Source organism: Phyllobates terribilis, unplaced genomic scaffold (assembly GCF_046119375.1).
Source record: "Phyllobates terribilis strain yellow unplaced genomic scaffold, ASM4611937v1 Scaffold_11__3_contigs__length_659146591, whole genome shotgun sequence".
Classification (NCBI taxonomy): domain Eukaryota; kingdom Metazoa; phylum Chordata; class Amphibia; order Anura; family Dendrobatidae; genus Phyllobates; species Phyllobates terribilis.
In genome coordinates this window covers 528,036,277-528,061,816 of record NW_027362771.1, presented here as the reverse complement: position 1 = coordinate 528,061,816, position 25,540 = coordinate 528,036,277, and the positions used below count along the sequence as shown (strand labels likewise).

At 45.2% G+C, this 25,540-nt stretch overlaps 2 protein-coding genes across 3 annotated transcripts in view; one reads left to right on the top strand and one right to left on the bottom strand.

Annotated features, from left to right (window-relative positions):
- Positions 1-9,283, top strand: part of GGCX (gamma-glutamyl carboxylase) — a 42,537-nt gene extending 33,254 nt beyond the window's left edge. For both annotated transcript variants that reach the window (XM_073653713.1, XM_073653714.1), the window contains exon 15: positions 8,975-9,283. In XM_073653713.1, coding sequence (XP_073509814.1) covers positions 8,975-9,143 — 169 coding nt within the window. In that variant the 3' untranslated portion in view covers positions 9,144-9,283. The remainder of the gene's footprint in view (positions 1-8,974) is intronic.
- Positions 9,284-11,454: 2,171 nt separating this feature from the next.
- Positions 11,455-17,035, bottom strand: MAT2A (methionine adenosyltransferase 2A). Its single transcript, XM_073653712.1, has 9 exons — positions 16,831-17,035; positions 15,041-15,118; positions 14,835-14,957; positions 14,646-14,758; positions 14,423-14,566; positions 14,123-14,341; positions 13,731-13,913; positions 13,476-13,609; positions 11,455-13,146 (listed from the first exon to the last, which is right to left on the bottom strand). Exons 1-9 carry the CDS (start codon positions 16,922-16,924, stop codon positions 13,044-13,046), a joined length of 1,191 nt encoding a protein of 396 aa, XP_073509813.1. The 5' UTR covers positions 16,925-17,035; the 3' UTR covers positions 11,455-13,043.
- Positions 17,036-25,540: the final 8,505 nt, after the last annotated feature.

Genomic DNA, 25,540 nt, shown 5'->3' with positions numbered 1-25,540 from the left:
TACTGAGTGGAGGACCATGGCGAGTGCATTATACTGAGTGGAGGACCATGGCGAGTGCATTATACTGAGTGGAGGACCATGGCGAGTGCATTATACTGAGTGGAGGACCATGGCGAGTGCATTATACTGAGTGGAGGACCATGGCGAGTGCATTATACTGAGTGGAGGACCATGGCGAGTGCATTATACTGAGTGGAGGACCATGGCGAGTGCATTATACTGAGTGGAGGACCATGGCGAGTGCATTATACTGAGTGGAGGACCATGGCGAGTGCATTATACTGAGTGGAGGACCATGGCGAGTGCATTATACTGAGTGGAGGACCATGGCGAGTGCATTATACTGAGTGGAGGACCATGGCGAGTGCATTATACTGAGTGGAGGACCATGGCGAGTGCATTATACTGAGTGGAGGACCATGGCGAGTGCATTATACTGAGTGGAGGACCATGGCGAGTGCATTATACTGAGTGGAGGACCATGGCGAGTGCATTATACTGAGTGGAGGACCATGGCGAGTGCATTATACCGAGTGGAGGACCATGGCGAGTGCATTATACCGAGTGGAGGACCATGGCGAGTGCATTATACCGAGTGGAGGACCATGGCGAGTGCATTATACCGAGTGGAGGACCATGGCGAGTGCATTATACCGAGTGGAGGACCATGGCGAGTGCATTATACCGAGTGGAGGACCATGGCGAGTGCATTATACCGTGTGGAGGACCATGGCGAGTGCATTATACCGTGTGGAGGACCATGGCGAGTGCCTTATACCGTGTGGAAGACCATGGCGAGTGCATGATACCGTGTGGAGGACCATGGCGAGTGCATGATACCGAGTGGAGGACCATGGCGAGTGCATGATACCGAGTGGAGGACCATGGCGAGTGCATGATACCGTGTGGAGGACCATGGCGAGTGCATGATACCGAGTGGAGGACCATGGCGAGTGCATGATACCGAGTGGAGGACCATGGCGAGTGCCTTATACTGAGTGGAGGACCATGGCGAGTGCCTTATACTCTGTGGAGTGTGGAGAGGTGTGGGGCCGTTATATTGTATGTAGGCCCATTATACTGCATGGAGTGCTGTGTGGGGGTCACAGTTGGGGGATCATACTGTGTTGGGGTCACCATACTTTGCCTTGGGAATTGAGGTGGGATACAATCGGGTCATTATACTGTGAATGTGGAGGAATTCACCATGGGTGTATCATACTGTGTTTGGGGACACTTTTGTTGGCATAACACTTTATGGGGCAATGAAAAGGAATCTAGGACATCAGCAGGAGGAAAATTACTATGTAAAGGCTGGAAAGTTGTGAGATCTGCTCTTCTGTGACCCCTGACAATTATTTACTTTTTTGGGGGTGGGGAGGGGGGGCCCAATTAGAACTTCTGCTATGGGGCCCCATGATTCCTATGTACGCCCCTGGTGTGTGTGTGCATAATAGCTGAGTGAATTTCTGGGCTCCAGACAGACTCTTGCATCTTTCATCCAGCCACTGATGTTTCTGGATTGGGAGTAATGGGTAAAGCAAAAGAATTGTTAACGGATCTACGTGAAAAGGTAGTTGAACTGTATAACACAGGAAATGGATACAAAACAATATTCAAGGAATTGATAATGCCTGTCAGCAGCGTTCAAACTGTGATTAACAAATGGAAAATCAGGGGCTGTGTAAAAACCAAACCATGGTAAGGTAGACCAAAACGATTTCGGCCACAACTGCCAGGAAAATTGTTTGGGATGCAAAGAAAAACCAACAAATAACATCAGCTGAAATTCAGAACTCTCTGAAAACTAGCAGTGTGTCTGTTTCAAGATGCACTTGAAGAAAAATGGGCTGCATGGTCGAGTCGCCAGAAGAAAGCCATTACTGCGCAAGTGCCACAAAGTATCTCGCCTACAATACGCCAAACAGCACAGAGACAAGCCTCAAAACTTCTGTAACAAGGTAATTTGGAGTGATGAGACCAAAATTTAACTTTTTGGCCACAACCATAAACGTTACATTTGGAGAGAGGTCAACAAGGCATATGATGAAAGGAACACCATTCCTACAGTAAAGCACGTAGGTGGATCGCTGATGTTTTGGGGCTGTGTGAGCTACAAAGGCACAGGAAACTTGATAAAAGTTGAAGGAAAGATGAATGCAGCACGTTATCAGCAAATACTGGAGGCAAATTTGCACTCATCAGCCTGAAAGCTGCGCATGGGACGTACTTGGACGTTCCAACATGATAACGATCCAAAACACAAGGCCAAGTTGACCTGTCATTGGCTACAGCAGAACAAAGTGAGGGCTCTGAAGTGGCCATCTCAGTCTCCTGACCTCAATATCATTGAGCCACTCTGGGGAGATCTCAAGAGCGCAGTTCATGCTAGACAGCCCAGGAATTTACAGGAACTGGAGGCTTTTTGCCAAGAAGAATGGGCAGCTTTACCATCTGAGAAAATAAAGAACCTCATCCACAACTACCACAAAAGACTTCAAGCTGTCATTGATGTTAGAGGGGGCAATGCACGGTATTAAGAACTGGGGTATTTGAACTTTTGATCAGGGTCATTTGGATGTTTTTGGTTGTCATTAAGATTTAAAAAGAGAAAACACAGTAGTTTGACAATAAATGGCTTCACCCAACCAATATCCATGAGTGGAGGAAAAGTTTTTTTGTTATCATTCATATTCTCTGAAACAAGGCCAAGAAAGGAAAAATTCTGCCAGGGTATGTAAACTTTTCAGCACAACTGTATACCAGTGCCAGGAATGCAGTTCTCACATCTGTCGGTTTTCTGATTAGCGTGGTCCTGGACGGCCACGTCACCCAGGCCAGTTCTGCATTGACAGCATTCTAGCCAATGTTTAGCAGGAACCTGAGGAGCTACCATTATGCCGGGTTGTTTGTGCCTGACCTTCCTAACATCGCTTTAGGCTAGACTCGCACATCCGTGTGTCACAGACCGTGACGTACGGACCCGGCCAGAACTCAACAGCCTCATAGATGTATGTGAGGCAGTCGACTTTATGTCTGGAGACCCGTGGCCGGTCTGTGTATGGCAATCCATGCCCAGATGTGCGATTCCAGGCTAGATTTACCCAAACATACAGCTTCCAGTTAGTGGTAACTCTGGGTTTCCTGACCCGACCGTCTGGTCTTATACCTCATATTAGGAGACCCGGCGTCTGGCTGGGAGATGCAACCATAACACAGTCCATAAAATCTGTCTGCTGTGCTGCCGTGAATGTGGCCTTAGGCTGCCCATGTTTATAGTTGGGTTTATGCGGCTTAGAAGGTTGTTGGCAGCAGATCTCACAGGGAACGTGCTGCCACCAGTTTTCAGACTGTATGAGGACTGAACAGTAGTATTTCTAGTCCCTACGTAATTCACATTGACCTGTGTAAAAGGCCCTTTGTTATATCCACAATCGATGCTCGTTATGGGAAGAAATCTGTAGTGTAAACTTGGCCCAAAGCGCATTGTTGTGTCAACTCAGGAGCCTCCATTCTGGAGAGGAAGAAAACTGCTCACAAAGCTCTTGAAGGGGGTGGTCCGGGACGTGTTTGCTGAGCTCTGGAGATCACTTCCATCCAGCAGCCGCTGGAGCAGATTTCAGCTGATCATTAGCAGTGCGCCCGGGCATCAGACCGCTCCTGTAAACCTCTACAATGGAGTGGTTGATAACAGAGAACACCAGAATGCAGTCACCTGCACAGCAGATGGTGATAATGCTGGCTTGTTCAGCGTCCTACATTGAATGTATGTAGAACAGACGGGTGTGAATACCGGACAGGGAGTGCGCCCTTATCTCTGTGACGGTCCTGTCTCTCTGTAAATAACATTCCTCCGGGCCTGGGAATAGGACGTAGTTTAGTCTTTCCCAGCAGTTTCCCACCCACCGAATACAGAGGAATCCTGTGCTCACTGCTGCCCGAGCAGACGGGACACTGCTTATCAAAGCATTGGACATAAGGGAAGCAGAACATGTCCTCCTTCAGCAGCGCGTGTGCCGACAATCCTATTAATGCAACGGCAAATTCTGTCTTCACAGCTCCCGTCACACCTTGTGTAGTAAAACCGCACCCAGCAGTAAACGGGCAGCAGCCACAAAGTAAAAAGCGGTCATTAGTGGCATCGCTTTGGGGTATAGCGCCAATGTCCAAGCGCAAGAACTGAACTATTCAGAATAAGCAAAGCAGACGGGAGGTGAACTTGCACAACTGATGTCCTTATACCTCTGCTACTGGGTTCCAGCAAACAGCAGGGGCCACAGCCGTCGGACAAAAGGGACAGTCATTCTGTGCTAACAAACAAACAAACATATTTACGTGTGTTTCCTCCTGGTTCTCTGGTTTCCTCCCACACTCCAAAGACATAGAAATAGGGAATCTAGATTGTGAGCCCCAATGGAGACAGAGATGGTGATGACTGTAAAGCGCAGCGGAATTAATGGCACAAAGCATAATATAGTACAGGCGCTTAGTGCATCCTTAGCATGGCAGAACAGTTTGTTTTCCCTCCATCACCAGCCACCTCCCTCTAAAGTCAGGACTGTCGATCTTATAGAGCCAGGGAACGGCATCGATAGAGGGAAAGGTGCACTGAACTGTTCAGCCGCGCCATAGTGCACCGAGTGTCTGTGCTTGGTTTGAACAGTTATTCTGTCCCTTTAACTATTCTGCTGTTTCAGCTCCGAGAAGTGAGACCCTCGTGGATTCGTTCAGTAGGACCGTGTTGTACCCGTTATACAAACATCTTAAGAAAAATGCAGAAAGTCGCTGCTATCCCTATATGTGGTAGGTGTAATAATAATATTATTATTAAATACCTTCAATTAAAAATGTAGTATAGTTCTTCTGATTCACTATGTCTCTTTCCTCGTGTGCAGGATTTTGGGTATCCATGGTTACAACCACTGAGATAGTGACAGTTAGCTAGTTGTTAGTGGTCGTAACCATGGATACCTAAGCTGCACATGAGGAAAGAGACATAACAAATCAGAAGAACTATACTACATTTCTAATTCAAGGTATTTACTAATATTTTTATTATTATGCCTACTGCATATTGGGATAGGATCTTGGAAATGTGAACAGAGCCTTAAAGGAATATTCCATATCCTGTTGTCATCGGTTACAAAATCGGATCTAGAATTTGGTTGCCGTTTTGTTCCATATGTAATGGATCCGTTGATATTAGCGGGGTCTCCGAAAACCTCTAGTGTTCTTGGCATGCACAGTGCTACAAAAATAATGGATCCATTAATGGATGACCTCTGTTATGATCAGTTTCTCTATAGACTTCAATGTTAAAAAGAAAAAAAAATGGATCCAGATGTTATTTTACAAAAAAGTTGTAGACTACATTTTTTTGATCCAGCTTAAAAAAAACTGATTGCAGTGAAACAGATCTACATTTCTGTCCTCAGTCAAATGAATGAACTTTTTAATGAATGATTTTATTTATTTTTTGTTATCCCAAAAAGGAGCCAGAAACAGACATGACTGCTGGATGTGTGAGCATAGCCTAATGTGTACAGGGACTAGTGAGCATCAATGATCTCTACACAACCACTGACAGTCTAGATTATCTCAGCTTGCTGCTATTAACTGTAAGCTATTGTGCTCTGTTATCAGCCATATCAAACATGAGAGAAACTTTTACAGTAGGTCCAAAACCTCCCTGCCTGATGGTCATTTCTTTATCTTGTAGATCCAAAGGTCTAATAAACTTTAACTACTTTAAATATCTCTCTCTGGAGAGTTTAAATACCCTCCCTATCAGTATGTAAAAGACCCCCACACCCCATACACATGAGATAGTTGTCAGAGGAACTATATTACCCCCAATTCTCCCTTAGGCTGTGTGCCCACGGTGCGTTTTTCAAGCGTTTATGCTGCGGAATTTCTGCTGCATAAACGCTTCAAAAACGCCTGGTAATCCGCCCCCCCATGGTCCCCAATGACAAGCCGCAATGTCAATGCCCATGCTGCGGATTTTTCCGCAGCGTTTATGCTGCGCTCAAAAATCCGCAGCATGTCCATTAATTTTGCGGAAGCGCGGCTTAATCTCCGCCATTGACTTGCATTGAGACGCATAATATCCGTGTCAGTACATTTGTACTCACGGATTATATGCGTTTCAATGTGCGGATGGTACCCAAGTCTGGAGGAGAGGAGACTCTCATCCAGACCTGGGTACCATAGAAACTGTAAAAAAAAAGAATTTAAAATAAAAAATAAAGATTATACTCACCTTCCGATGTGTTCCCGGTGTTTTGTCAGCTCCGTCCAGTGTCTTGCAATGTTCGCGTTGTTGTGAAGGACCTGCCATGACGTCACTGAGTCATGTGACCCACCACATGGCTCAATGACGTCACCGCAGGTCCTTCACACCACCGCGAGCAGTGCAAGACACCGGACGGAGCAGAGAAAACACCGGGAAGACATCGGAAGGTGAGTATAATCTTTATTTTTTACCAGTCTTATTCTTTTTTTTTTTTTTTTAACTAACTTGGTCACACTACTATAAATCCATGCCGGTTGCAAGTATTTATATAATGTGAACAAGTTGTCATTTGCTAATATTATTATTACATCTACTACATATTGTGATAGGATCTTAGAAATGGGAATACCCCTTAAATTGCTTATTCACACGACTGTATAGCGGCCATATTATCTTGTGTCCAAAACTAACAGCAGCTCAGTCATAGTTTTGTGCTACTTCCCTGAAGTTGTAGGTTTCCAGCAGACTATAACCTGGGGCTCAATGCCAGGAATGTGGACACGTCCTTAGAAGACATTCCTACCTGTGCGAAATGTCTTTGCTTAACCTAACGACTCCTACGGGGTAGTCCTTGTGAGTGCACGGCCTTGGGAGACAGCACTAGAACTTTATAGGTCTATTTAGACATTGTAAAAGAAATAATGGGTGTCACCCCCTCCTTCTGTATGGAAACTAGCTGTAGTCACTGGCTCTGGGAGGAAACCTGGGCCAGCGGGCAGTGCAGTATAGATGGGCAGCGACACGCACAGACGATGTGGGACGAGCCGCAGGTAAGACAGCCGTAGTGCAAAGGAAAATGAAGGAACTGCCTCCAGCAACCGGTCATTCCAGGGAGAGATGGCTATGGCAAACTGCGCGCTACATATCATATTCCTGGCACGTAGAATTGCTGAAACTGGGATTTCCGGTTCAAGCATGTCTAAAAATGAAAGGATTGTTTGCTATAATCAAAGGCGTCCGGCGTTTTGTGATGATGGTGATGGCAGCAGATCCACCTCTTAATGAATTTGGTGCATCTTCCGGTCGTCGTGCGCCTCTGACTGAAATACATCTGTTCTAATTTCCACCACTTCCATAGCCTGAATGATGATGGATTTGTCGGCCGTGCTCGATCTCGCCTCCTCCGGTTCAGCAGCATCGACTTTTCAAAAAGTTTGTTCTTTGACGCCAGGCCGCAAAACTTAAATGCAATTAGAAGACTTGCAACATTTTTACAATCTCAAGCAGTTTTATGTCAGAAATTTTCCAAAAACTGTTTGCGAAATTAGGACTGAAGTCTCCTTCTGTTTTCTACAAGTTTTTGGTGTGAGGCTGTGAAGCAAACACGTGAAGGCTGGTGCAGTCGAAAACTAAGTATTTGCTCATGGCAACTATGATGGCTGTCGGCCAGTTTGCCGCGCTCCTGTACAGGAACACGCCTGTGGTCTCTATGATCGAGCAGTGTCCGGCCATACCTGGCAGCCGCTTATCTACAGGAGACACTGCGATTAACAGTCTGAAATCGGATAGACCGGATCAATTTTAGTCCCCCCCCATGAATAAATTGAACGGGCTCCCATACACATTAGACTGTCAGTTGAACCCGATCATATCAGCGGGTTTGGCTGATAATCATTTAATGTGTATGGGGGACTATATTTTCAGACTCTTTGGTATACACAATTAGTAACCTGATTGGGGCCACGTCCAAACACATCCTTGCCTTGTAGGGTTCTGGAAAGTTGCCTCAGCCTTATATAACAAGGCATGATGTAACAAAATGAAGTTTAATTTCATACTGAATCATTTTGCAGTGACAGTAGTTACCAACAACCACCACAAGGGGGAGACTTAAGGCAGAAATACATTTCTTTTAGAATAGATAACACCGGCCATCTTCAGCGTGGCTGCAGAGAATGATTCCTGGGCTATACTGCCATAAAGGCTGATCAAGGAGAACCTGTTCTGGACTGTATCTGCAGCCATATGATTGTATATAAAGAGACTATTTTAACTCGTAGCTAGGGTTGAGCGGACCCATGAAACTTCGGTTCAGGTACCAGAACTGTAGCCAAACTTGAACCCCATTGAAGTCAATGGGGACCTGAACTTTGGAGTACTCTCCATAAAACGGAATTCCAGAAGTCTGTGGTCGGAGTTCAGCACTGGACACGTTGGCGTTCAGGGTCGCTCATCTCTGCTCGTGCCCTTCTTGCTCTTATGTCTACATGGGTTATTCATATGGACGTACAAGAAGTACTAGTCCGATATAGCACTGAATCTAAAAATCCAATATACTAGCTGCATAAAATAAGGACTAAAATAAAAAAAAAAAAAAAGGCTGGACTCTATTCACACCTGCCTTCTGGATCAGGTATTATCATGCATTTTTCAGTGCTCAGCCGTTAACAACCAGCCTGTGCCCCAATTAGAGGGTTCAGGCTCCCTGTGTCATTCACTCCAGCACCCTCGCTCCGCACAGAGGGCGAGCCATGCACCTCTATGGCCAATTCCAGTTATTCCAGCCAGGAATTAGGGGGACTTGTGGGTCCCATCTGTGCCTATGACATTTGTGGCATCTCCTGAGTGGTTTTATATGGCAAGGTTGTATAGCATGAAGATTTCAGTGTTATCACTTAGGCAATAGCTTTTTGGGCTCCGTACGCACAGGCGCCTTATACATTTATTTTTTTTGTGCAGTTTCCTTATGACAGCCATTTCTCTGCGGAATATTGTCGTTGGTAAGCCGCCCCTGGAGCAGCTGGCAGCTGAAGTGGCGTATGCCAACATCAAGTATGAAGATCCCAGACAGCAGGAAGCCAAGCAGCAAGACCACCCTGCGCCAGAGCCCGAGCACACAGACGTGTGACCTTACAGAACGTGCGGTTTTAATTCATGAACTATTTTCTATTATGTTTTTGTACAGAGCAACAACCGGAATACTTTTATACGAGCGAGATCACCCTACGACGGGCTTAAAAATAAAGAGAAGTCTTTCTTTACCCAACACTCATCTTACCAGTTTTTTTTTTTTTACTTATCCTTAAAGGGAGTGTCCACTAGGGACCTCATAGATAATAATAAAAACTATAAATACTCCCCTCCAACACCATTCTAGGGGTTGTCGATGCTGCTATTCCTGGCAGGTCATCTGACATTATGGCATTGTTTGGCCTGAAAGGGAACATGAAGCCTATACAGGCAGCTATGACCTAGGCCTCATTCAGGTTATATATATATATATATATATATACACACACACACACATATACATTCTATATTGGCTCACATACAGTGATCCACAGTCTGAGTACAGACTGGAGGATCTGGTCCTGAACATGACAGCCTTCCAGGCATATGGGGATGTTGATGTCAGGTCAGTTGATCTGCAGTCAGCCTGTACTCGGGTCTTAAGGTGATAAGTCATGGCCTGACTGTAAGGCATCATCCATCTTTATAGTTCTGGCTAGAAATCCTAAACTGGCTTTTATGTGTAACAAGCGTTGATTGAGGCTGTACTCGGGAAGCGACCACTTACTCTGCCACGCTCAATTGTCAGATTTCTCCCCCCTACACATGAGAAATCTACTAAATCATGCAGAAGAGACTCATCCCCATGTCCAGCTTATCCTTTAGTTCTCTCCACTATTGTGTATCAGTGTAAAAGACAACAGAGTGGTTGAGATGAGAGAAAATCAGCGCTTACATGTTAAGAATTAGGCCGTCTGCAAGTCACATTACTTTTATTGCACAAGAAGTAAGACCCAGAGACTTAGATGTGATGCTGTAATATGACTGTGTTGCAAGTTGAGTAATGAGCAACATGTTGATTTGTAGATCTTCGCCTTAAAAAGGTTTATTGCTATTTCCAAGATCTTATCTCAGTATGTAGTAGGTGTAATATTAGCAAATAATTACAAATGTAATTCTGATTTGTTGCTTACTCCATGTGCAGGGCATTTCAATAGCTTAGTTACAACCACTCAACCATGGATACCTAAGCTATTGCAATGCCCTGCACATGGGGTAAGTAACATAGCAAATCAGAATAATTACATTTGTAATTGGAGGTATTTGCTAATATTTATACCTACTACATATTGGGATAGGATCTTGCCAATGGAAATACCCCTTTATTCTCACACACCCCTCCTTTTTTGAGTGACAGCTTTGGCTTGACTGGAGCCACAAAGGAGAGAAATGTAAACAAGTAGGTGGAAAGGTGCACGGAGGTGTTCTTTCCAGACATCTGACCTGGTTATTAGAAGGTTGGCCATTTAGAATCAGGAGTTAAATGCAGGGCTGTGGAGTCAGTGTCCATTTTGGTGGAGTTGGTATAAAATGGACTGAGGGAGACAAGAGAAATTGAGGAGTTTGATGTTTGGCTTACAGACTCCACAGCCCTGGTTAAATGGTTTGTGCCCTACTTGGGACAATGCTCCAGAGTAAAGTGTACCCTCCTGTGCTGATCCACCAGATCTCCCAGAGGTAGCATGTTATTGCAGCACTCACCTGGCATCCTCCCTCTCCCACCACTAATGGAGTGCTGCTCCTAATTCCCTTGTCTGTCCAAGGAAAGCAAGCCATTAATAACTATATCTGACCATACCAGGACATGGTCTGATCATACCACAGCTCCTTGGCAGGATGGAGAAGTAAAAGATATATATACAAAAATTTACTACAATTCCATGTTGTAATGTAAGGTGAAGCATTTCCTTGCCTGTTTTTTTTAATCAATGTTTTACCACATGTGCTGTCCTGTCTGTATACTCTTTTGCTTCCTCCTCTGCCCAGGAGCTGTGGTATGATCAGACACAGCAGGGGTAGATTTAGAAGATTATTTCAGCACAGGAACATTTTTTTCCCCAGACATCCAATTGTGGAACTTATTTTTATTCCAAGATCTGAATAAAATTAACTTTGTGGGAAAACACCTCAAGTGCATATTGCCTAAGTGGAGAACAAAGACACAAGCACTATAGCAGATGACCAGGCATGAGAGCTTTGATTGGCCCAGTCTGCTTTGGCTTATGAGAAGCTGTGCTGGACCATGTGGAGAGAAACAGACCACCAGGCCTTTGTTCTGTCCAGGGAAACTTCGCACCATAATGGTGGGATCCTCATGGTCACCATCAGTAGAGAACCTTTGGCAGATTAAACAAATCACACGACACAAGTTGTAAAGGGAGCACCTAATACTTTATTCATGAAATCTTGCTGTGATTTATTTGCTTTTTACCAGAACCAGACACATGGAATAGTAAAAAAAAAAAAAAAAAGTTGAATGTTAGTGTACCCTATAGCAGTCAGAGAGTCCTCTACAAGATGAGCATGTAAACAACCAGCTTCTCTGTAAAACACTGGTATAAGTGCCCATTCCTGCAGGGGGCGCTCCATCTGAATGAGATACACATTAACACAAGCCAGGACCTCTGCAGGGCAGCGCCATGGTTTTTCTGTACTACACCATAGCATGCCAGAGGTTCCTGGAGAGGTGGTGTATCAAAACCAATAAACAGCATAAAGTGTAAAAAATAAAAAAAAAATTAAAATAGATGTCACCTGCAGCACGGGCTACTCTGTACTTACACCCGCGCCTGGCAACAATAAATAAAGCAGTTCAGGAGCATTCCCATCTCAGACATCTATGGCATATGTGCCTATGCTATAAGTGTCTTGAGATTGAAATACTGATTTTATACACATCAAATTTCAAGTAAGATCCTTTACTCTCTCCCTGCCTGCTGCTAATCCTGTGCCTCAACTCTGCACTGGGCTGGTTTCTCTGTAGCCACACCAGCCAGCTGCAGAGAGGAAGGTATGGCACCCATGGCACAGGCTCACAGGAGATTAGACAAGGGAGAGCTTTGTGCAGTGTGGCTTAGTGAAATAAAAAGAGGAGTGAGTACAGGCACCGGGAGAGAACAGCCTAAAAGGCCACTTCACTTTTTTTGGGGGGGGGACAAGTTGTGCACTGCTGAGAGCTATTGAGAATCATGAGTGTATGGTTTTGGCAAAGTGCTGCATTGTATGCATAGGGAATTAAATGCACACTAGGACATGCATGAGGGATGGGTCATCTGAAGGATTGTATAGTAAGGGAACAATGTAGGACCCAACAAGATACGAGAATATAGACAGTGGCACCTATGGCAGTCTACAAAGCCTGGGGACAATATACTTGGTCATGAGAACACCTAAGGGGTCAACCATTTCATTCTCAGATGTACTGGAAACCACATCTATTCGATCGGCACCAGGGTCTTGATTTGTATAATGCCACATGCTTCATGGACTGACTAGTCCCAGCACCATGGTTGATCACACATGGTCATATGCCGCTCCAACATCCTCTAATGAGCACTGCTCACAGCAAGGGAAACCTGTGCTGTGATATTTAATGGGGGACCAGCCATCAGTAGCCATATTGGGATATGGGCTCTGCAAATTAAGCCATCGTGCAGATTTAACATTGGAGGTTTCCAACATAATTGAGGAAAAATGGCCAACCCCTTTAAGGCTACTGGAAAAAATAAAAAAATAAAAGCCTTCTGCTATAAGCACCAATAGAAGATTAACAGCAAAGATGCAGGGGTAGTACTAGCTCATACATGGTACTGTCTCCACAAGCAGGACATGGCACTGGAGACCACAGTGAACCAACAGAATAACAGGAGAGGTTAATATGGGGGCCTTTTCCTCCCTAGGAGTCTGCAGGCTTCTCTGTATATAACGCCAGCAGGTCAGAGGGGGAAAAGCCTAACAATCAATACTCCAGCTTTTTGGGCACTTCCCAGGAGAAGCACTCCCTACCAAAGTGACCATAGGTTGCAGTCCTCTGATAAATTGGCTTCTTCAGATCCAGATCCCTGGAATATACAAGTTTGCTTGTTAATGTACAGTGTAAAGAGAAGACTTGTGATTAGCAATTAATGATCAGTTATGGCAGAATCCTGCCTCATGACTTCTATATAGGCCACTTACCCTGGGGGATCTCCCGGACACTATACTCACCCAAAAAAACAGACTGCCTACAGCAGGGATCACCAGTGGCCCGAAACCCCTTTCAATCTTCTCATCGGGCCTACGGTGCTCAGCACACTGTAGGACATACCCCTTACTGGGTTTCCACTATCTATCAAGGACATCTCCCACCCACCTCCTTGGTTAACAAAGCAAGGCTTGTTGCTGACTTTACCTCACGACAACGCCAGGACGAAGGTCAAAGTTCTTCTTCACTATATCCAGCAGCTCCCTCTCGCTCTTTTGTGAGGTCCCATAGTGGAAGATGGAAATAGACAGAGGATGGGCAACACCAATAGCATAGGAGACCTGGTTAAGAGATTGAGATCTACAGTGTGTAACATCACAGGTGACGGGTATATTAAAAACCCTGACTGGCCAGCCTCAGGTTTAAAAATAAAGCAAACATTTACCAGAAGTTTTAACTTACCTGAACGAGCACACGGCGGCAGAGACCAGCCTTAACTAGGGATTTGGCCACCCAGCGGGCAGCATAGGCAGCAGATCTGTCCACCTTCGTATAGTCCTTGCCAGAGAAGGCACCGCCGCCATGAGCACCCCATCCACCGTAAGTATCCACAATAATCTTGCGGCCTGTCAAACCAGCATCTCCCTAGAAATATATAATATTCAGAGACTGAATGACAGGTCAAGTTCAGTCATGGTGCCAAGATCCCCACTAACAGGAATGCTCAGTCAAGCACCACTCAGGTAGACTGACTGCCTACAGACCCAAGCCCTTTTGGTTTAAGTGTAGGTCAAAAATTCAGCGTAGGCAACATCATGACGTCAACACTAAGGAATAAACCAACATCTACTGACCTGTGGGCCACCGATCACAAATCGGCCGCTGGGCTGCAGGTGGTAGATGGTATCATCATCCAGGTAATTGGAAGGAACCACAACCTTGACAACCTTCTCCTTTAGTGCATCACGCATCTCATCCAGGCAGATTCCCTCATCGTGCTGTACAGAGACTACAACGGTGTGCACCCTAACAGGGATCACTGCTCCACGGTCCTGCATGTACTGGACAGTGACCTGTAATTACATGGGTTATTAAAATGTGCTCCTTCATGGGATCCTAGCAGAGAATCTGCAGGTGCAGAAAGTCTTACTCACCTGGGTCTTAGAGTCAGGACGAAGCCAGGGCAAGGTGCCATTGCGACGCAGCTCCGCCATCCTAGCATTTAGTCGGTGTGCCAGGACAATAGTCAGAGGCATGCACTCCTCTGTCTCATCTGTAGCATAGCCAAACATGAGTCCCTGCAAACGAGGGGAAATTTAGTATGACAGCCATGTTTTAGAAGCATGAGCAGCTCTAATCCTTCAGTCTTGTTCTCACCTGGTCCCCAGCACCAACATCCTCTTCATTCCTATCCAAGTGCACACCCTGCGCAATGTCAGGAGACTGCTGTTCAAGAGCAACCAACACATTGCAGGTCTTGTAGTCGAAACCTAAAGCCAAACATTTAATTGCCAGACTTAGCCTTGTAGAGATCGAATACAACTCAAATCAAGCAATATCACTTACCTTTGGAGGAATCATCATAGCCGATATGTTTGATTGTGTCCCGCACAACCTTCTGGTAGTCTACGGTGGCCCTAGAGGTGATCTCACCAGCGAGGAGAATCATGCCAGTCTTTGCCACAGTTTCTGCAGACAAACAGAACAGTCAAATCCCATCCTCAAAGCCACCTTTATAGATATTGCAGTAAGGTTAGGGCACCAAGACTTACCACAAGCTATTTTAGCATCAGGGTCCTGCTTGAGGTGGGCATCCAAGACTGCATCGCTGATTTGGTCACAGATTTTGTCTGGAATGACAAACCAATGTGAACTATGAGAATCAGGCAACCATGGATGTCTAGAGTAAACCTGGTCATTCATGTTAGATTGTTAGTCAGGCCAAATCCGACCAGAGGTTTGATTTCAACATGTCCAATCCTGGTTCCCAGGGTAGAACAGTCACCAGCAGCCATGTTTGGCAGCAGCTTATTCCTCAATTTAAGTGGATTCCCCTTTACGCTTCATTGAACTTGAGCCGATCTGCACAGCATTGTATAATTCTCAACGAGATGAGCAACGTCTCCCATATAAGGCGGCTTCACCCAACACCTGCTGCCCTCAAACAGGGCGTCATGTTACCATTCTGTAATGCTACGCCAACATGCAAACCCTACATGATTTATTCTAGTCATCAGGCCATAAATGAGACACTAAACCCTAAGGAGTTTGTATGGGCTACCAGGTGCTCTGGTTCGCTCCCAAACTCCAGAGACATATCAGTTGGGGACAGCAATGATATCTATAAAGCAAGCAAAATACCCACTTTGGAGGCGAAAAAGTCTATTGTTCCATTATCAGCCAGAGTAGCAGATTTATAATCCTTACTGAGATGGTAGATAAAGATGATTAGACACTGAGCCCAGAATTCCTTCCCCCAGGACCCTCTCCCCTCTATTCCTGGAAGTGAGATCACAGCTCCACCACTGAAGTAGGAGTCATCTACCCAAATATTGTGCAAGACCCCGGGAGAGCTCATAAGCTACCTTTGTATATTTACTTCCCAAGGAAACTACAGCCGCCAAACAAAGCCAGGAACAGATCCAAGTAGTGGTAATGGCGTACTCTAGTTCTGCTCACTGCTCAATTCCCACCCTGAAAGCCTGGACAGAACCTGGCAGCGGCCCAAGCCATTGACAATTATAGATACTGTGGGCAAATGTGCAACGCAGCGATCCCCTGCGTGCAGCTGTCCAGGAGTCAACCTGATGCAATGCACAGCCATTGGGCCATCCCCTCCCACACCCACCCGAACAGGAGGGGACACAAGAATACACGACTGCCTCGTGATACCATCATGGCGGCTCTACTACATTAGTACCTGCAGGCAGCATTAACCTATCACTTATAGGGGGGGGGGGGGGGGTGGAGATCAGTCTGATACCCGAGCCCTTCTAATTCTTACCGCCATCAGGCTTCCGGTGCAGTCACATGGTGGTGGCGCTTTGCCAATCTGATTGTCTGCCAATTATATGCTAGTCTGGAGCCATTTTTAATCTTGCTTACACAATATAACTAGTTAGCTGGGAAAGTGACACCTTTTATAACCCAGATTAAGAGTTGTGGCTCCAGCCAGGAAAGGGTTGACTAGAATAATGTATACAGTTTACTTGTTAGTTGGAAGGATCTTATATAACAGTATATGCCTAGGATCAGAACATGTGCCCACCTGGTACAATATACCCTGCAGTACAAGCTGGGCACATGATACAGGCAGATAGATCAGTCACCCAGGCAGTCAGGACAGGAGGGGCCGCCCAGGACCACGTGTTCTCTCACTGCATTGCGGAGCCTAGAACACCGAGAACGTCAGAAGGATAAGGGAAAACGCCATCGACCTAGTTTAGACCCTTTCGACGTTCCATAGCGTTTGAAGAAACGTTATGAACAAAAACAGCAGCTGAACATGTGATGACGTCACCCCCGACCAAAGCTACAACACACGGCTACCAGCAATACTCACCGGGGTGCCCCTCCCCAACGGATTCAGAGGTAAATAGAAAGCTGCCCTCGTCAATGAGAGCGTCATGGAAACCGTTCAGCATCTGTCCGTTCATAATGGCGGCAGTGTAGGCCGTTTCGTAGCTTTAGATACCGCAGATGCTTTCGCTTGGTCCTCGCCGGTTGGAATGCAGGAATGGCGCCAGGTATGGAGCTTTTATAGATTCTCAGTAGTGACGTCAAGGATCCCGCGCGAGGCCGCTCGGCCAGTCCTCAGCCCCCGCCTAGACTGACGTCTCTCTGGTGAGGAGTGGGACGAGCCCAATGGAATGTACCAAAATCTACACTGGAGGGGGGAGTGGGAGCTACAAGAGCCGCGCTACTAAAAGAAAGCTTGGAGTGGTAGTATTGAATCGTGCCAGGGCTTTGTATATATGGAGGCAGTTAATTAGGTGCCATGATAGATTATACTGTACTGGTAAATATATTAGCTGGCATTTTGGTACAGTCCAAGATTCATAGTGTTTAGAGCTAGTGGGAGGAGCCAAGTTACTCTGTCCTCGTCCTGAGAGAGGTCGGACGGAGCGTCGTGTCATGTGCTGCCCTCACTCGTGGGCCATGTCATATGTGAGACATAAAAAGCTCAAGTGCCATATTATCCAATGTCAACCTCAATGTAAAGAGTCACAATTACAGGCGTCCACCGAGCGCAGATAATATTACATTTTGCAGCCCTCATGTGGGGTCTGGCTCCACGTTTCTTCAATCCCCTCTGCTTTCGATTTTATCAATTTTTTTGATCAATAGAGCTGTATTGGGGCTTGTTTTTTGCGGTACGAGCCTTAGTTTTTCTCTTTACAACTTTCTGATCTTGTTCCGCGTTTTTTAGGGAGACAAAGTGACCATAAAGCAGCGATTCTGCCATTTTGATGTATTTTTTCATTGTGTGAGATAAATGTTTGTTATTTCGGACAGTCATGGATGCTGCAATGCCAAATATGTTTTTATTTTTTAGATTTTTTTCATGTTCCAGGAAAAAGGAGGAGGAGGGGGGGGTGATGTGAAGTTCTGTATTTTTCACAAATTTGGGTGTCATCCTTGTGAGTTCTGTATTTTTATAATTTTTAAAAATACATATATTTTTTTTGCTACATTTTTTATTGGTCTCCCGCTGTAATATTGCATTAAATTGGAAAATTACCTACTTCCTATGTTCTTTTAGCTGACAACTATTTCTGCCGACTCCCCCCTTACACAGGGACGCTCAGCTCATATTTTCAAAGAGCAAGAGGAGAAATCCGCTATCCAACACCTTACGTCTCCTGAAAACAAAAGGATCAAGCGTTGGAATTTCAACAGCCCGAGCCTCTTTTCCCCGGCATCATCTATGGAGGGAGATTCAGGAGGCTCCTATACATATTAAAAGACCATATATCCCCCATGATGAAGCGGTGAATACATGCAGCGAAACGCGCGTAGGGGTCCTTGAGGGGGATTCTTTCTCTGCTGGCCTTTCTTTATTGAGGTCTGGTTGCTACCTTGGTACATTTTTGGGTGATTTTGATGGGAGGGTATTGCAATTCTCCACAGAGGAATTTGAGCACAGTGATGTCTATGATAAACTACACTAAACAAAAAAATAAAGGGAACACTTAAACAACACAATGTAACTCCAAGTCAATAACACTTCTGTGAAATCTATCTGTCCAGTTATGAAGCAACACTGATTGTGAATCAGTTTCTCCTGCTGTTGTGCAAATGGAACAGACAACTGGTAGACATGATCGGCAATTAGCAAGATACCCCCTATAAAGGAGTGGTTCTGCAGGTGGTGACCACAGACCATTTCTCTGTTCTCATCCTTTTTGGCTGTTGTTTTGGTCACTTTCATTTTGCCATTGCTCTCACCCCTAGAGGTACAGTAGCATGAGGCAGTGTCTACAGTACAACCCACAGAAGTTGCTCAGATAGTGCAGTTCATCCAGGATGGCACATCAGTGCGAGCTGTGGCAAGAAGGGTAGCTGTATCTGTCAGCACAGTGTCCAGAGCATGGAGCAGATACCAGGAGATATGGAGGGAGCCATAAGAGGGCAACAACCCCACAGCAGGACCGTTACCTCCTCCTTTGTGCAAGGAGGAACAGGAGGAGCACTGCCAGAGCCCTGCAAAATGACCTCCAGCAGGCCACAAATGTGTATGTGTCTGCACAAACGGTTAGAAACCGACTCCATGAGGGTGGTATGAGGGCCCGACGTCCACAGATGGGGGTTGTGCTCACAGCCCAACACCGTGCAGGACGCTTGGCATTTGCCACAGAACACCAGGATTGGCAAAGTCGCCACTGGCGCCCTGTGCTCTTCACAGATGACAGCAGGTTCACACTGAGCACATGTGACAGATTCTGGAGACGCCATGGAAAGAGATCTGCTGCCTGCAACATCCTTCAGCATGACTGGTTTGGCAGTGTGTCAGTAATGGTGTGGGGTGGCATTTCTTTGGAGGGCCGCACAGCCCTCCATATGCTCGCCAGAGGTAGCCTGACTGCCATTCGGTACAGAGATGAGATCCTCAGACCCCTTGTGAGACCATATGCTGGTGCAGTTGGCCCTGGGTTCCTCCTAATGCAGGACAACGCCAGACCTCATGTGGCTGGAGTGTCAGCAGTTCCTGCAAGATGAAGGCATTGAAGCTATGGACTGGCCCGCCCGTTCCCCAGACCTGAATCCGATTGAGCACATCTGGGACATCATGTCTCGCTCCATCCACCAACATCACGTTGCACCACAGACTGTCCAGGAGTTGGCGGATGCTTTAGTCCAGGTCTGGGAGGAGATCCCACAGGAGACCATCCGCAACCTCATCAGGAGCATGCCCAGGCATTGTAGGGAGGTCATACATGCACGTGGAGGCCACACACAATACTGAGCCTCATTTTGACTTGTTTTAAGGACATTACATCAAAGTTGGATCCGCCTGTAGTGTGTTTTGCCACTTTAATTTTGGGGTGACTCCAAATCCAGGCCTCCATTGGTTAATAAATTTGATTTCCATTGATGATTTTTGTGTGATTTTGTTGTCAGCACATTCAACGTTGTACAGAACAAAGTATTCAATGAGAATATTTCATTCATTCAGATCTAGGATGTGTTATTTGAGTATTCCCTTCATTTTTTTGAGCAGTGTATTTGTAGTGACTTGACAAATTCACAGGTGCTCATTTACACAATGTTGAAAAACTTTATATGTCTCTTCTTCCACCCCCTCTTTTCACCCTGTAATTTATATCTACATTTTCTGTAACATATTTGTTCCAGCCTCTTGCTATATACAATGATGAAACTGTCCTTGCCATACATTGTGTCATTTTTCATGTCTTCTGTCTTTTTGTATGTTTTTATGCAATATCTTTTTAAATGGTTCTAATAAAAAATTACATTTTTATATTTGAGTCAACAATACTCCATTTTTTTCTCTTGATGTTTCATATTAGAAGATCAGCCGATTCCTCACATTATTTGCTGACTTTTATGTTATGTATACAGGGACCAAACAAATCAATTTTGGAACAAATCAAGCCAGACATGTCACTCGAAGCAAGGATCACCAAGCTACGACTTGACTACTTTGGACACATTATACAAAGAGTGGAATCATTGGAAAAGGACATCATGGTCGGAAGAATAGAAGGAATAAGGTGAAGAGGAAGAACAGCAACTCAATGGTTTAATATTATCAAGATGACGGAGGAGAAGACCTTGGTGGTCCTATCTAGGCTTGCACTGAATCGATCTTCCTACAGATCGTTCATCCATCAAGTCGCCATGGCTCAAAATCGAGCCGAAGGCCATTGAAAAAATACAGGGGCCTTTAGTCTGCATTGCCTACTCCCCCCACTTCAAAAAAAGGATGTCTGGTACAAACAGCTGTAAAGAAATGTGCTGTAAAGCGTTGACTGCTTTAATCATATAATGATGATTTAGCTGGCTGTTATCCTTCAAGATCATATCTCTTCACATGCACATTTCACTCAGGATGTGCACGTTATATTAATGGGATAAGGAGGACGAGGAGAGAGCTGCGGCTGAAAATCTTCTCATGTACAGGGAAAATCAGCCTTGGATGAAAATAAATAAATAATTGGTCTATAGTTCAATCCTCTCAGAAAGAAAAACTGGACATGCTATAGGTATAGACTTTACATAACAAGTAAAAATCTACTAAAAATCAGGTATCTATTGACAGCTATAATCTCTCTCTTACTGACCAGTGTAAGGCTAGGGTCACACCACCGTATGTTCTCCATCCGAGAAAATCAGTCCCATAATGCTAATCACAATCTGATCAGAATGTGATCCAATTTACTTGAATGTGGAGAATTTAAAAAAAAAGTTTCTCCATTCTATGAGTCCGTGAAAAGCGGACCACACTCGGATGTTATCTGGGTGCAGTCCGATGTTTTCCATAGAGATCTGGGGCATGCAAATTAAATAGGATATGGTTTAGGTTTAGTCCAAGCATAATCGCCAGCTCAAGGCTAGCCCTTTTTCTTTAACTCACCCCCCCCTTCCCCTGTGCCAAGCTGTTCAAGAGAACCCCGGATTATTTGCCCACCTTCCCACCCTTGTAATAGGGATGATTGAATATCTCTGATTTGAGGTTCTCAGTTTCGGCTAATAGCTCAGCTTGGCACCTGGAAGGACAATGTTAGGGAGCCGTGGAGTCGCCAAGAGTGATCCATATGCCCACCATGCTGATGGTATATTTTCTGGTTAGTTATATTTAGTGTAAGATCTTTTCGGCAACTTGAAGCCATGTCTGACATCGCACATTGAAAAATGTGTCTGCTTCATTATTTCGTCGTTTAATTGTCATCTGTTTAGTACGGTCTCGCTGCCTTCGTTCCGTCAGTGCATTGTCTGTGCTCAGTCCTAGTGTCTTACCGTTCCTGAAACAGTTTGTAGGAGCGGAGTACTGACTCCTATGCCGCTGCTCAGTGACTTTGGTCGTGACACCTTTCGTGCAACCAAGGTTTGCACAATACAAATGAATGGGGCCGTATTGCACCCATGAGGGTACTGCGACCAGCGAGTTGCAAGAAGTCCAACCTTGGGTTTTTTTTTTTGCAATTTGCTTGTCGGGTTGCAGTGTGACCTCATTCACTTGTATTGTGCTGTGATGTATAAGCGGCACCGAGCGAACCTTGATCGTGCCATAGGTGTCACCTTGTTGCCTCAGCCTTAAGGAGACCATGGTGTATGGAGTCGTATCGACAATGCGCCATGGCAGCTAATTTGCATATTATACGGGTCATCTAAGTACTAGACTTGCTCTGCAGGACCACAGGCATGTCCTGTACCTTTAATTATGTAGAGTCTAGGAAGATTATTGTGTGCTTCCAAGAGTAGTAGTGTCTAGGAACATGATCAGCCTAGGAGGATTACCCCGGATTATGCAGGGAAGTGTCATTGTCCTGGGAGAATAACACCGTGCGCTGCAGGTCTATGATGGAAGGGCGAAAGATTTGCAGACGCTAAGGCTATCCTTACTAATTATGCTTCACGTAGCACATTTTTATTCTGCTATATGGATGGCCTGTAGATCCTTGCACGGCCTGGCTGTGCACTACAGATCTCGCAGTAGACCACACCATGCTCTGCAGTAGGCCAGTGTCGTAAAAGATATACGATTGCTCCCTCCTCCCTTCTCTGCAGATTTTTCCTTCCGCAGAATCATTGCTGATGAAACAAAGAGCTGGCACGTGGAACCTGAGCTACCGAGGGAGAAGAGAGCCATGACACTGCACATATTGTACAGCTCCGCATGACTGCACGCTAACAGCACTGTAGGTTGTAACGGTGGCTATGTAAGGGCTCGTTCACACGTCAGTCATTATGATTTCCAAAAATTCTACCACAAAAAATCATTACATGAGAAACAAATTATTTTTTTGTTACCATTTTTCTGTTTTTGCAGTCCGTACAGATCTATGGCTATATAAGTGTATGTCTCAAACGCTGCACCACAGCTGTTCACAATGCTATGTGTCCATTAGTCTGTAATATTAATATACTCGATCTTTCTACAATCGCTTTCTATGTATCTGTGCATATATAATATAAACTATATAAAACCATAGAAATATACTATGAAAAGTAATATTCGGATCATTGACTCAGGAGGTGAACATTTTCCTGCTGCACTTTCCAATACAGTTAAAGGGATTTTCCTCATTTAAATCTAGAAATGCTGAGATTTCCCAGCACATACACACCTTGTAAATGCCATGCTGCCTTGGCGTATCCAGTCGGGTGGATCTTAATGTACAGTTCTGTAGCAGTGCTTTGCCATGCCAACAAAATCGGACTGGGGTGCCAAGGGTCCACCAGTAACCTACTCCACGGCCCCACTTTTCAACTAAGGGCGGTGGCCCACTCTTGCACAGGGGCCCACCGGAGGATTCTCCTGCTCTCCTCTGGGCCAGTCCAAGCCTACGTACCAATATTTAGCAGCCATATCCAATCTCTGATTGTATATGTCACAGCCATAGATACTACCGCAGCCATGGATTCGCTGCACCAGTCACGTGCCGGTATGGCACATCATTGCTTCAGCGATGTCAATAAGGACCTGTGGGGGACCACAGGGTGGTCTGCATTGGAATGACGGGGGATTGGCAAGCTGCTTAATGTGCATTTTTGTTACTTTACACCATGAACTCTTTTCAAAAACATTTTGAAAGCCCCCTTAAGTGTGTAATATACAACTCTGAAATCATTATTCAGTGTACTTTATAAGCATATCTGCCTATTTATACATTGTATATTCTTAATTGTAAAGTGCTGCAGAATATGTTGACACTATATAAATACAATTTTTTATTATGATTACTCCATGGAGCAGCAATACTTTATACCAAATGATCTTCCATGTGTCCTTCGTAACATTCCTCTTCGCTCAAGATATCCAGAGATGACCAGCTTTGATTAAAAAAAAGTCACCCTGTTGGGCGTTGTTCATGCTATACGTGTCCACATTCTGAAAATTTTCAGAAAGGTAAGTTTGGACACGTGCATAGAAACATAAAATATGGGCTAAAGGAAAACAAACCAGCTCATCTTGCAGAAGTGACCATCACCACAGTGGTAAAGGTAAAAACTATTTGAAAGTTCATAAAGGATAGACAAAGTGCAAGTTATGAGATGCAGAACAAGCCTGGCAAGTTATGTTATGCAGTGAAAGGTCAGCAGAAAACTATCAAGAAAGATCAAAGGAGTCAAGTAAAGCTGGCTGTACATTTTATAGAACTGTCAGGCAAACATTTATTTTGCCTACATCTATTACTTCCGACCCCGCGATACACTTGCACACTCAGCCAAATGTGCAAGCTTTACCAATACATCTGGCAGTGGCATATCTCCTGTGGGAACAAAAGATCAGGCATGTTGAAATCCAACATGTCCATTCCTTCTTTCCCCCTCGATGTCTGCTGTTGGAGAAAGTCTGGAGTCATACCAAAATCATCAGGTACTTCTGATATTCATCCAATGTGTATGACCACCTAAATTAAATCTGTCATTAGATTCAGGCTGCCTGAACCACTGGCAGCATGTATCAGAGCTGGGCTGCGTGATTGCAGTCAGGTATGTTTTACCCTGCAGTTCTGCGGTGTTTCAGAGTGTTATGACTGAGCCCTAACACTCACACGGTGATGAACAAACCAGAGAAGATGTTAAACCTGCAAACCACAGGTGAATATACAGACTAGGCAAATCCCTAACCTGACCCTGATTTGTCCCTGCCTGACCGCGGAGGTTGGCACCCTAAAATTATGCAATGGTGCCCCCTCTCAACGTCGGCTGACCCTGAATGTCCTTAACTTCACCCTCAACTATACTCAGAGTGTTACCCAAAACAACAACAACAGAATGTAGTGCATTGAGACACAGGGCTAAAGACATGTTCACACAGTCATACATGAAAGACAGAAGAAAAAGTAAGGAACCCAAAAAGATCTTCTGTATTGTCAGGGATGTGTCAGAAGTTGCAGTTGGTTTCAGGATATCTCTTCGTTTGGCATTACAGACACCTTCTTAGAAGCTGTCTCTCTGGGACCCAGCGGCTACCTTTCTCTTGCTAACTAACACCCTGGCCTGGGTGTATAAATACCTGCTGTTTGCTAGAGGGAGGTGCTGGCGATATTCACATGACCCCTTGTGAAGGCTTGAGCAAGAGCAGTACTTCTTCCTCTCTGGAGCTAAGAGGATGTGTGTTCATCTCTCTGAAGTCAACTTATTATTATTATTATTATTTATTATTATAGCGCCATTTATTCCATGGCGCTTTACATGTGAAAAAGGGGGTATAATACAAGAACAATTTCAATAATCTTGAACACAATGTGACAGCGACTGGTACAGGCGGAGCGAGGACCCTGCCCGCGAGGGCTCACAATCTACGAGGGATGGGTGAGGATACAGTAGGTGAGGGTAGAGCTGGTCGTGCAGCGGTATGGTGGAGCGGTGGTTATTGCAGGTTGTAGGCTTGTCGGAAGAGGTGGGTCTTCAGGTTCCTTTTGAAGGTTTCCACGGTAGGCGAGAGTCTGATACGTTGGGGTAGAGAGTTCCAGAGTAGGGCGGAAGCACGGGAGAAATCTTGTATACGGTTGTGGGAGGAGGAGATAAGAGGGGAGTAGAGCAGGAGATCTTGTGAGGATCGGAGGTTGCGTGCAGGT